This window comes from Pavona decussata, unplaced genomic scaffold, assembly GCF_977016875.1.
Source record: "Pavona decussata unplaced genomic scaffold, jaPavDecu1.1 SCAFFOLD_94, whole genome shotgun sequence".
Taxonomy (NCBI): domain Eukaryota; kingdom Metazoa; phylum Cnidaria; class Anthozoa; order Scleractinia; family Agariciidae; genus Pavona; species Pavona decussata.
In genome coordinates this window covers 1,115,529-1,128,729 of record NW_028145511.1, presented here as the reverse complement: position 1 = coordinate 1,128,729, position 13,201 = coordinate 1,115,529, and the positions used below count along the sequence as shown (strand labels likewise).

At 41.5% G+C, this 13,201-nt stretch overlaps 1 protein-coding gene across 3 annotated transcripts in view; it reads left to right on the top strand.

Annotated features, from left to right (window-relative positions):
- The window catches only part of LOC146473278 (sodium channel protein 1 brain-like), a 53,919-nt gene that overhangs the window by 33,229 nt on the left and 7,489 nt on the right, over positions 1–13,201 (top strand). For all 3 annotated transcript variants that reach the window (XM_085118494.1, XM_085118496.1, XM_085118495.1), the window contains 14 exons: positions 162–365; positions 1,077–1,140; positions 2,702–2,846; positions 3,521–3,667; positions 4,332–4,694; positions 5,632–5,820; positions 6,322–7,072; positions 7,563–8,140; positions 9,272–9,445; positions 9,611–9,712; positions 10,154–10,423; positions 10,951–11,004; positions 11,454–11,591; positions 12,705–12,818. In XM_085118494.1, the coding sequence (XP_084974620.1) occupies positions 162–365; positions 1,077–1,140; positions 2,702–2,846; positions 3,521–3,667; positions 4,332–4,694; positions 5,632–5,820; positions 6,322–7,072; positions 7,563–8,140; positions 9,272–9,445; positions 9,611–9,712; positions 10,154–10,423; positions 10,951–11,004; positions 11,454–11,591; positions 12,705–12,818 (3,293 nt within the window). The remainder of the gene's footprint in view (positions 1–161; positions 366–1,076; positions 1,141–2,701; positions 2,847–3,520; positions 3,668–4,331; positions 4,695–5,631; positions 5,821–6,321; positions 7,073–7,562; positions 8,141–9,271; positions 9,446–9,610; positions 9,713–10,153; positions 10,424–10,950; positions 11,005–11,453; positions 11,592–12,704; positions 12,819–13,201) is intronic.

The window sequence follows — 13,201 nt, the reverse complement described above, 5'->3', positions numbered from 1 at the left end:
TAAAAGTTCAGCCAGTTGAAATAATCGCGAAGTAGCACAAATGAATTAAAGATATATTTTCAGGTGACGTTTTCGTTGCCGTTGCCGTTGTCGTTGCTTTATAAGCTCCCTAATGTATGTTTTTTCCTGCGCTAACGTTGTTGTTATTTTTGTTTTTGCAGGGTTAAAAGCCATGGTAAACACGCTATTGAAATCCATCAGAATGCTTTCTGATGTTCTTATACTTACTACCTTCTTTCTATGCGTCTTTGCTCTTATTGGACTGCAATTATTCGTGGGTATTATGCAGTGGAAATGTGTCCGAAACCCGCCTGACGGATGGCCCCAAGATCACGATGATTTTCTTAAGTATTTACAAGATGATGGTAAGTGCATACTGTATACACACGTGTTACACATATATTCAAAATCATTTATTCTTCACGGGTATATTATGAACTCAGAACATGACCAGCTCCCAGTTGGCTTGATAGCTCAGTTGGTAGAGCACTGCACCGGCATCGCAGAGGCCATGGGTTCAAATCCCGTTCAAGCCTGAATTTTTTTTTTCAGGTTTTTCACAACAGTTTGGTTGCGTAGATAACTGCGAGAATATTTTCTTCTATTTAAACTTTCTTTGAATTTACTTGGACTATTTTACAGCCCGTAGTTGCTGTTTCTCCCGCAATCGACCGCTCTCGAGGTTCGGAAAGCTGGTTGTTTGTTTGGCCTCGATTGTTCAAAGAGCGTATAACTCTATCCAGTGGATAAATCGTTATCCAGCGGATAAAATTGACTCCAATCAAATCATTTTCCGGTGGATAGCGACTTATCTGCTGGATAAAGTTATCCGCTCTTTGAACAACTGCGATCACGTTTATTGGCGCGGGTGCCCTTCTCTTGAAAATCCCGATCCCTTATTGGGCCGGAAAACAATTTTGCGTGCAAAATGCTCTTAACTAAAAATGCATTCTTGTTGATTATACTCCTGATCGTTCCATGGCATAGTAACTTGAGTTACATGTAAGTGCCGATCTTCATGAGCCGCTATTAAAGCCACAGTCCACAAGATAACAATGTGTTTATTCTTCTTTCAGCTAATCACTATGTTTTCCCGGGCGATGGAGTAGCTGTCTTGTGTGGCAATTCTTCCGTCGCTTTGTAAGTTTCTAATCACTTGTGGAAGCGTTAGTTCCTTAGCTTAGGTCCAGTTCTTTCTGGACTACAGTCAAACCTCCCGTAAGCGACCACCCAAAATGTCAAGCCTAGGTGGTCGCTTACGGGAGGTGGTCGCTTACGAGAGGTAAGACCACAAGGGGTCTAAATTTTGAACTCATTAGCATAAGGTGACTCCAGAGGTTTAGTAGCCACAATAAATTACCTAATACGGCGAAAGGGACAAGTCTATTTCGGGACACCCGGTACGTCCGATTGTGACATTCATGTCCTCTTGAACTATCCAAGAATGAACATGTTATAATGCTAGAAAGGCAAATTGTCCAACTCCTGACAGGAGGCAGATATGAGGACTTTTGTCGCGTATGTGACAAGTGGTTGCTTACGGGAGGTTAAAAACAAAAGAAAATTACAAACCGTCATCTCTTAAAGTGGTCACGGTCGCCTACGAGAGGTGGTCGCTTACAAGAGGTTCCAACTATAGTGATTTGGCTGGGGAAAATTTGGTATTTTGGAAAAGTGGTCGCTCAAGAGAGGTGGTCGCAAGGGAAGTTTCGACTGTATTTTAAAACACTTACAAATACACTGAATCAATAACCGGTGTGCGTGGACATTTTCCCGCGCTCAGAATGAACCCAAAGGCCCGTACATCATTTTCAAATTGGCTGGGATGTTTAGTACCCGGATGTCCGTCAAGGATATTTCGGTTTCAGAATAATGATAGTGCGCCCAGAAGATTATTTGTTTTGGAATTGACTATCCCCGAATTGTGCTGTTCCTAAACTGTGAGGAAAATGCATTATAACGCACTCTTGATTATTTAGCAAATAAATCTCTTCAGCTGGCTGGTATGTCGTAGAATAATGCCTAAAGCTGAAAGATGAACTGAAGAATGAACTGTTAATGGTCATACCATAAGTGGACAAATTATGACCATCTGGGTGAGTTTGCTCCTTTGAAGGACTGTTTGGGGTGACATAAGGCTCTTAGTGCGACTTTACCTACAGTAAAAACCCACGTATAAGAACCTAGTGATTGAAGAACCTACAGGCTGAAGTTGGACATTTTAATACCCAAATATATAAGAACCTATTTAGCCTGGCAAAGAAAAATAGGTTCTTATAAAAAAAAAAACACTCTTATTGTAAGGCCAAAATACTGGATTTTGTTAGAAATTGTGAAATTTTTGAGAAATATACCATGAAAATTATTTGTTTAGTACAGTATGTAGTACAATGAAGAAACTTCAAAATTGAAAATCTTTTAAATACAGAGTATAGAATTTGTAGTACTGTATAAAATTATACTGGTGTAGTCTTGGGACTTGAATCTGTATAGTGCCCTGACTTTTTGTATCACTATGACAAATCCTACAAATAAGAACCTACTAAGAACCTAATCAGCCTGACTTTGGAAAAACTACCCCAAAATATAAGAACCCATTCAGCCTGAACCCCAAAATTCTAGGTTCTTACACGTGGGTTTTTACTGTATTCTTCGTCTGGGATCTTCAGTTGAGTAATTTATTTTTACTTTTCTTTCTCAGTCAATGTCCTGTGAATTTCACCTGTATGCCTAATACAGGTCCTAATCCTATATCAAAATACATCAGCTACGATAATTTTGGCTGGTCTCTCTTGACCTCTCTACAACTGGTAACAATGGACTACTGGGAAAGCATCTATAACAGCGTGAGTATCTCTTCAGGGTCTTTGAATAATTGAGTCTTTCTAGTCTTCTCGGATGAGGACGATAAACCGTAGGTCCCGTCTCACAACACTTGTTCCTAACAATCTGTGGGACGTTAAGGTTACCGTACACCTTTAGAGGTGTCTCACGTCCAAGCAATGTAGCGCGTCCAGTTTAAACTGTAGATACCTGAATCCTTATATCAAATTAAAGCTTATAGAGCTGGCTATCAAACTAAACCAAGAATTTTGAAATAAAATGAATTGCCGAATTTTTAGCACTGTTTTCTCGAATCAATTTTTTCACTTGGAGGAGACACTTTAAAGAGCTAAAACTCAAAAGGAATTTGTTTGTTTGCCTTCAAATTTGGACAGTAGGTAGTTTAACATATAACCAACAAAAATGTGCCTGCGAATTTTTTAGTTCGAAATATGTTTTCTCCGAGAGCGATTTTTGTACGATCACTCCATATTTTTTTATCCTATTTTGAAAACGTCCTGTAACTTTTCGCTGCGATTGAATATGGCAAAACGCAGACACTTTTTTTCAGCGCGGTGTGTATACATTACCATTACCGTCCTTTCAAAGTTGAAAGGATTAACAAATTACTTTTTAAGCTGTTTTATCGCATCAAGTCTTGTGAAAGGGTATGAATTTTTAACATTCCTTCTTTCAGGTTATTGCGACCAAAGGCCCATGGTATGTTTTTTACTTTCTCTTTGTGATCTTTCTGGGCCCGTTCTACCTGATCAATCTTGTCTTGGCTGTTGTTTCGCTGTCGTACGAGCAAGAAACTGCTGCGCTGCAGGACGAAGGGCTCAGGGTGAGTAAAGTTCTCTTGTATGTTTAACCTTCACACAAGCGTACCTTGGGTGGAGGGAAGTACTTGCTATTCCTGCTCGCAAGTTTGAGCTGTTTTTAGTTGAGCGGTCGCTTTGTTTTTGTTTCACTACGCTCTGTGATTGGTTGGCAAAACTCGCGCCACTTTCTCAACCAATAAGTAGCAAAGCGAAAACCAGTCGTGACTAACTCGCAGGCATTTTCCCGCGCTTGGCGCCTGTTACATGTAATTTTCTTCGAATTCTGATTGGCTCACTGCGCTATTTACGCCTGTTGTGATTGGTTATGGTAATTGCTTTCGTATTAGGACACCCAATTAAAAAAAATGCTCTTTTATACGTTAAAATTTGCACTCTTTAGGGTAAAGTGGCTCTGACTTTTGTGTCTGTGGTTAGAACGCTGGAATATTTGTCCATTCAAATGAAAGCTACGGAGTAGCATCTGGTGCTGTCAGTTATGCTTCAAAGTGGCTCGTACTCTATTTCTTGACACAAGATCTTAATGTAGCGAAAGTGGCTACTTAGCAGTACCTTCAAGTACTCACGTTCACTTTTTCAGATTTGTAAATTATTCTTTTCCTGTTTCTACGCTAGAAAGTGTTTTCACATGTGTAAATTTTTTGAACGAACTTGTCTTTGCTCCGTCAGGCACAAGCCTTTGCCAAGCTCAAAAGGAGCGCGTCCACGTATTCCTTCGACGGCAAAATGGAGCCAGAAGCCCTGTATGAAGAGGACGGGAGAAAGATCGCGGAGCGCGAAGCCTACATAGTGGCTCATCCGGAAGAATCCGAGCACCCGATAGAAAACGAAGAGCCGACAGACCTGACCGTCGAAGTCCCGACAAACCCGAGCTGCTGGAGAAAGACTCAGAAGCACGTGGCTGGGCTGGTGAACTCGTCCGCATTTGAGACTCTTATCACTCTTTGCATTCTGTTCAACACATTGGCAATGGCACTAGAGCATTTTGAGATGGATAAGGATTTTGCGAAGGTGCTTGAAATCTGCAACTTGGTAAGGACATTTTTTTATCTTCATAGAATGTTCCAAAGCTGGGGCGCTCACGAACTTCTACAGCGAATGAGGGGTTACTTTTCAAGTGACTTGTCCGGATCACGTGACATGTCACGTGACTTCTTGATGTTCCCGTATGTCCTTGGATCACGTGACAAGACATACCTGTAGATAACTAAATGATCGTATCCCCCATCCTTCCTGAGCTGTTGCCATGGTTACGGTACTATCTTGAAAGTTCTTGCATTTTGTTGTCTTGACAAAGCTATGGAATCCGGCCAGAACCTCGAAAAATGCTTAAATTTTCTTAAAGGTGCTTGAAACTGGTATCCTGCGCGATAGTGATCTCAATGTTTTCCCGGAAAGTTTTAGTAAACGTATTTGTACCCTTGTCCTCCAATCATCCTCTGGCTACAAACGTTCTCAAGTTACGAGGAGAAATTCTCGCTCCCAAACCCCCCTCCTCCCCGTTAGCCCCTCCGAAGAGCTGTTTGTTTGTTTTGTCGTTGTTTTTGTTTTTTTTTCCGAGTTCTAATTTGCTCTCGGGATATTATTCGTTTCAACGATCAATCAACGTGTGTGTCTGTCGCGCGAAGGCGCGTGGGTTTTTAACTTAAGATCTGGAGCCGGGTGGGGAAGACGGGGGAGTGTCAAGCCTGTGAAGTTTCTCGCGAGTTTGCTTTTTAAATTCTGTGATTCGCTTCTGGCTACGTTACTATTTAAGGAAAACAACAACAACAACAACAACAACAATTTATTATAAGAGAAGTCTTATTACAATACTAGATTCCCACAATTAGCAAGGGCTATTCGAGGTGTTTTTCAGTATGTGATTGGACAGGGGTGATTACCGAAGGAAACCTCCCTAATGTAAGCAATACCTTCGCCTTCAATTTAAAAACAAGTTGATCATTCCTTGCCTCCTTGTATTGTTTAGGTCTTTACTGTAGTCTTCATAATGGAAATGATTCTGAAACTGATCGCGTTTGGCCCTAAAGAGTATTGCAAGAACAACTGGAACTTGTTTGACGGGACAATAGTTGTTCTCAGTGTTTTGGATATGGCGCTAACCTATTCTGGAGCCATCACCGGCGCGGGCTTGAGTGTGCTACGGACGTTCAGGCTGGTAAGTTGATAACTTAGGAACATCGGGGAATCTTCGGAAGTTGTTCAGGATTTTTAGTTTCTCAGAAATCTTTGTTATCTTTTGTTGAAACATTGAAATTATCGCAGTGTGATTTTCGATAAACTTCGGAGGACGTCGGTTAACTTGGTATTCACCGAACATGTACTCAACTCTTAAAAATGACAGCATTGTCGGTTGGTCATCTTGGTTATACCATGAATGAGAAAAAATAACATTCAAAATGGAGCATAAACGTTTTTAAAATCCTTACTTCGTGGAAGGCTTACCACTTGCTTATCAACATAATGCAACCTTGAAGTAGTTGATCACGGTCCTATCGTTAACCAAATCCAAGCGCTTAGAGCAGACTTTGTAAGTGTTTGCTGAAATTTGCGCATCTTTTTCTTGACGAGTTGTGAAAGAAAATAAATCTCTCTGTCTTGCTGGAAGAAAGAATGATAAACAATAACTAAAGTGGCACGGTTTTCTTTTTTCCGACAGCTTCGAGTTCTGAAGCTTGCTCAGTCGTGGAAGACAATGGGTGATCTACTCAACACCATCGGGAGCAGTGTGGGGGCGGTTGGCAACATTACGGTCATTCTCGCAATTATTGTCTACATGTTTGCTGTTGTTGGCATGCAGCTCTTCCAGAAAGCTTACGAGGACGCTTCAGTGTTCAAAGGTGGCGAAATACCGCGGTGGAATTTCAGCGATTTCGGGCACTCCTTCATGGTGATTTTCAGGATATTGTGCGGCAAATGGATCGAACCGCTCTGGTGGACTATGCGGGCAACCAGTCCCGCCGCGATTTTCTTCATCTTGCCCGCGTTCGTTATCGGCAATTTCGTGATTTTGAATCTCTTTCTCGCTCTCTTATTGAACTCGTTCAGCGCCGGAGAAGACGAACAGCCGGAAGACGAAGAAGAGAAGAAGAGAAAGGAGGAGGAGAAGAAAAAGAAGAAAAAGAAAAAGAAGCGTCTGGACGTTCTGGGCTTTATGGGAAAGAACAAGAATCTCTCTGGAAGTAGAAGCAAGGTGGGTCCAGATGAGGACGGAGATGGAACTGACGCAGATGCCAACTCCGGGACTGTTAGCCCAGTTGACGATGAAAGCAAGAAAGAAGCAGCGCTCAGCTTGTCCAACAATCTTAAGAACGGCGAGCAAGAGAATGGGCTTGAGATGGACTTGGTTCACCGTGTGCCTAATGGCCAGACACAACTGGAGAATCACAACGGCTACAAGTACAACTTTGGTAGGTTATCTTGGATTAGTTTCTAGAGCAATCAATAATTATTCGATTAGATGGCGTTAGCATTCTCGTTCTTCATCTATTTTATCTTCGCTGTATTTCCATAACACAACAGTTCCAGGCTTTCAGATTATTGGAGGCGGTGCGAAAAAAATTTGCGATGCAAGCGAATAAATAACTCGCCCCTTTTTCCCCAGTCTCTTCTAGTTTTCCCCAAACGCAATATTTTTCGTTTGCGGGCCGGTTTTTGCTGCTCGCCACAATCGTCGGCTGGAACAGGCTCAGTCGAAACATTGGCGAGCGTGAAAAAATACGAAATCGTCGACAACCTTCAGCCTTTGCAACTTTTGACGAGCGCGGGAAAATATGTAATTGTGGCAAGCCCGGGAAAATTTTAAACATTATGGAAAGAGCGGTAAGACTCCAAACTGGTCGCCAGCGCCTGTAATTGTCCTTTGACCTAACAATTAAAGTTTCCTGTTAATTTTTCCAGATGAAACTCCAGGCAAGCCTGTTGGACGCAACACCAAAATGAATTCTCCTCCATTTGAAAATCGCCACTCTCTTACTACTGCCATTGATCTGGACGAGGCTGCACTGAGAATCCGGGACCTTCCAGACGCCAACAAGAGGCTGCCATGCGTCAACCGCGTCAAAAGTGAGGATAGACTGGGGTCTAGTGAAAATAACCTTAGCAACGGAGATCTGGTTGCCAATGGCTCTGCGCCGGTGGTGATAAATGGCAACTCGCGCATGTCTGCCGGATCGTCACACAGAGATGTCAGTCTAGGTGACATTGAGTCACGCATTCCACCTAGCAGCCCGGGTCACGAATCGAAGCGTGACACAATCGTGACGGTAGAAAGCGGTGACACCACTACGACTGCTACTGGTGTTCGTCCCTGTTGCCCAGCTTTCTGCTACTGCGAGAGTAACTGCTGCGACAACTACAAAGAGTCGTGTATTCGGAGGACCTGGCATGGGCTGCGTTTTTACGTGTGTTCGGTTGTGGAGCATAAGTACTTTGAGTGGTTTATACTGGCTATGATCGTCATCAGTAGTTTGACATTGGTAAGTTTGGTTTTAGTTTACGAATGTTTGGTTTAACAACAGATTTGATAAATAAAAAATAAAATAAATGACTTAATTTAAGTGTCGAAGTATTTCGTACTGTAGTGCTTATTGGGAGCACTGTAAACCAGGCCCCAGTTGTTCAAAGGCCGGATAACTTTATCCGCTGGATAAGGCACTATTCAGGGTCTAAAATATACTTCACGTTAAACGTTGTCCAAGGTTTTCGAACACTCCCAAACTTAACTGTGGTTAGAGTGTGCATATTCGCTTGTACAAGAAGAAATACTGAAATCTTTGCATAGATTGAAACTGTCGGATGGTGACTTATCCACGGGATAAAGTTATCCGGCCTTTGAACAACTGGGTCCTGGCAGTGAAATAAATTTACAAACTGAACATGACATTTGTTAAAAATCCCAACTGGCGGGAGGCAAACCAGTTGGCTATTTACAAAGCGTGGCCTTGGATTTGAAACCGGGGCTACCGTGAAACAAATCCAAGTGGTCAGAGCGGGACTTGAACCCGGGACCTCCGGGTTAGTGGTTAGGCGCCCTAACCACTAGGGCACGCCGCCTCCCATATAAAGGTAACTTATCCATAACTAAAGGTAAATTGGCCACGGTAAAGAGATTCGAGTGCTGACGTTATCCCTTCCCTCCGATGAAGTGCTAACGCTCGAAACCTCAGCACTCGAATCTCTTTACGGTGGCCAGTTTACCTTCAGTTATCAACTCTGATGATAAACCAAACATTCGTTTCTTCTCCCCACCGACGCGGCACCACAGTTTTTTTAGACACTAACCCCCTAATTCTTCACAATATATAAAACTGTGCTCAGTTTTTCAAAAACCCGATAAGCTTAATCCTTGGTTAGCCCAAAACATGAAATGCCAGTCGTCACTAGTACTCGGACCGAGTTAGATCCCAGGCTACACATACAGCAAGTTTATCTTGGATTTTTTTACGTTCGGCATTTAGGCATTTATAATGCCTCTGATTGCAGCACGGTGTGCGAAATCTTTTCAATGACTTGTATAACAAAACCAAGCAAAATGAAAAGCGAAAAACAAAAATTACTTACAAAGTCGCGTATAAATCGTTCTAATCTCGCGCTCATTCCCTCCACAGGTATTTGAAGACATCCATCTGAAAAACAACAAAACGTTGAAACTGGTTCTGAGTTATATGAATTACATCTTTGCGGTCACCTTCACGATTGAAATGCTTCTTAAAATCCTCGGCATGGGGTTCGTGGGCTATTTTTCGAACTTATGGAATTGTCTGGACTCTTTCATTGTGGCGGTAAGTGTTAGTTCGGTGTAGGAATACACCTCACTTTGCATATCATGGTTCCTTCTCCGTCTGTTCCTTCTGAAGAAGGTTTGTAAACAAGCTCATTGGAAGAGAGGGAGGGGAGGGAAGGGGATGTGATCTAATTCCTTTTTTATTCCTGTTTCACCCTTGCAGATTTCTTTGGCGAGTATCACAGGAAACAAGAACCTGCAGTCTTTCAGATCTCTTCGAGCGTTAAGACCTCTCAGAGCCATCTCACGGTTTGAAGGAATGAAGGTAAGGTCTGATTGCTCTTATTTCTTACATCAATTGCCCGCCAATGGCGGATCGGTTTCGATACCAAATGTTTGATTTAATCGATACTTGCCCGTGGTAGTATCGATCCCATTCGATAATGGGGGTCGTTTCTCCATAACTCTCTTCTGGCCCGAAGTGTTAGCGGGACTTTTGAGAAACGGGCCCCCGCTCACTAAACTCTTGATATAAACCTTTATGTTTATATTGTTGTTTCGACATTTCTCTGTATTTTTGACAACATTGAAACGGGAAATGATTTGCATCTTTTACATTGCGCTTAAGAGAGTTTTTCTAGAAGAAATTATGATCTTAATAAGAGTATCTGAACCATTTTAAAAGTACTTGTAGCGGCACAACATTCATTATACGCTTCAGTCAAGTTTGAGCGGAGCTCACGGCTTTTCTCCGCTTGCTCTGTAGATTGTCGTCAATTCCTTGGTGCACGCAGTCCCGGCGATCGTCAATGTGATGCTCGTTTGCCTTATATTCTGGCTCATCTTTAGTATCGTGGGTTATCAGCTGTTCAATGGCAAGTTCTACAGATGCGTTAACATTACAACAATGACAGTGATGGATTACACTGAGGTGGAAAACAAGACAATGTGCAACGAGACTGCTGGCATGCGCTGGATGAATTCCAAGATCAACTTTGACTCCTCGTTTTCAGGATTCTTAGCTCTGTTTCAAGTTGTACGTATTGATATTCTACAAATCTTATTTTCTTAGTTAAAAGCTATGGGCCGTCACGCATTGATCGGTTCCTGTTTGTTGACGTTACTTTATGTATCACCAAGTAAACGCTACCTAAGGAACAATTCCTGTATTGCATTGTTGCCTATGGTGAAAACCGTAACGTAACGTCTTCAATGATAATTATCTCTTTGATCATCGCCACTGAAAACTACCTCATAATTTTAACAACATTTAATGAAATTATTGCGTTGGAGTGTTGAAGTTTAGACTTAAATGTTACATGAAAAATTACCGACAGGGTTAAGCTTTCGAGACTCCGTTCTAGTCATTTTAAATGTCCAAAATCTGTTCAGAAGGAGCGATTTATAATTGTTAACCGTGGGACGTTAAAATAGTATTCTCCCTACTTAGGTTTTCCGTCGCCCCAGGACCCCATCTCAAGTCCCCTGTTTATTCCTTCTCCCAATAGTCCGAATGCGCACCAGTATTCAAATCTGACTCAGTTGTTTCTTGTTTAATTGTAGGCTACTTTAGAAGGCGTTTTTGAAGTAATGCAAGATTCTGTGGATAGCGACGATGTAAGGACACCAGTTGTAGAAATAATATTGATATTTTACGCAAGATTGATAACAAATAACAATAACAATATTAGTAAAAGTCTTAAAAAGTAGATACAGATATCAACCTTCTTTGAAAGATTACTTAAGATAAAAGAAAAAAAGAGAAAAACTCGAAAATATCAGGGAAAAAGTGCTAGCGATTTTACAAAAATAGGTACCTGACGAGTTCATGGGTCTAGGCAGTTAAATGTTTGTGGAGGCATGGAGGGAAATTTGCATGTTTGTCCGGCAGTCAAATGTCGGTTGAAATTTCCTTGTTTGCTCTTATGAATTCGATGGGACTCGCCCACCAACCAGCCGTTTAGTTTACAGTGCTTTTAAAAGTTAATTACGTAAATTACGTATTGAATTGCCCTGTATCTAAATAATGAGTTGTTTTTTTTTTTTTTTTTTTTTTGCATCCTTAGCACTACAAACAGCCACGGTATGAGAGCAGCTTCTACAGCTATTTTTACTACGTGGTCTTCATCATTCTGGGTTCCTTTTTCATTCTAAATCTCTTCATTGGAGTCATCATCGACAACTTCAATCGCCTTAAGCAGCAGGTGAGTCTTACGATTAGAGCGATGTTCCTATGACTTTAAAATGGTTACGCACGAACAAAACCAGGGCCCAGTGGTCCAAAGTCCGATTAAGCTAATCCTGGATTAACGTGAACTTTGATTCGAGTTTAATTACTAATCGGTAAAGATTCTTCCAAAAGATTTTTGGCCCTCAGTTTTGACTTAGACTTTTGTTTACCTTTAGCTTGAAATTAGCCTTTAAAACCACTTTTAAAGTGCGAGCTGAAAACCTCAGTTCACTTTTAATCGTAGATAAGCGTTAATCGGCTTTCGAACAACCCGGCCCAGAACAACAAATGAAATAAAAAATAGCAATTTGATTTGTTTGGGAAACAAAGACTTATGTGCTCGGCTGCTTTTGGTTGGTTTTGATCTGATGTCCGAGAACGTTACAGAAATCAGTCGGTATCACTCTTTGCCATCACCCCTTTGTCAGCAATTCGATTGGCTAATCGAACAATGTTTCTTTAGCGAGAAAACGAACCGGGCTTTGTTTTTGACTGACTGTCTGAACTTTCTGTCTGATTGAATGATCGGCTGACTCACTTGCGTACTCACTGACCAACCAGCTGGCTGCTTCGTTGATTAAATGACTGCTCGCTTGCCTTAGTGCCCGCTTGACTGACTGACTGACTGACTGACTGACTGACTGACTGACTGATTGATTGATTGATTGATTGATTGATTGATTGATTGATTGATTGATCGATCATTCATTCATTGATCATTGACTGACTGACTGACCGACTGCTTGCTTGCTTGATTGATTGATTGATTGATTGATTGATTGATTGATCCATCATTCATTCATTGATCATTGATTGAGCGATTGACTGATTGATTGACTGACTGACTGACCGGCTGACCGACTGCTTGCTTGCTTGATTGATTGATTGATCGATTGATTGATTGATCGATCATTCATTCATTGATCATTGATTGAGTGATTGACTGACTGACCGACTGCTTGCTTGCTTGCTTGCTTGCTTGCTTGCTTGATTGATTGATTGATTGATTGATTGATTGATTGATTGATTGATTGATTGATTGATCGATCGATCGATCGATCGATCGGTCGTTTTAATGTTCTTGCAGTATGAAGACAGTGGCGCCCTTGGAATGTTTTTGACAGCAGGCCAGAGAAGTTGGGTGAACACCATCAAAAAGACTTACTATAGAAAACCGCGGAAACAATTCAAGAGGCCCAAAGTAAGTAAAATTCACCTACTTCACCAATAGTATGAACAGTTTGGGGTCGCGAAAATTCCAGATGCTCAGTATGTCACAGGCATAAAATTACAACGAAAATGCCCGCCTGAAAATGTCCTCTCCATTGCCTTTCGTTTTCTTGATCAGTTATGACGCAGTAATATGACCCCCATTATCAGGCACATTTTGTTGGGACTGAGGTCGTCTTCCTTCTCTTTTTTAATGTTGGTTTACAAGATTTGCTATCAAAATTGCCATAAACAACTTTCAGATGGGTGAGCGGAACTTGGGAACAAGAGTATAAGTGTCTCAAAAATATAGTGTCTTGAATTATAGCTTTTAGCTGAGTGATGAGACTTTTAATTCAGTTTCGCGTTTCGCTT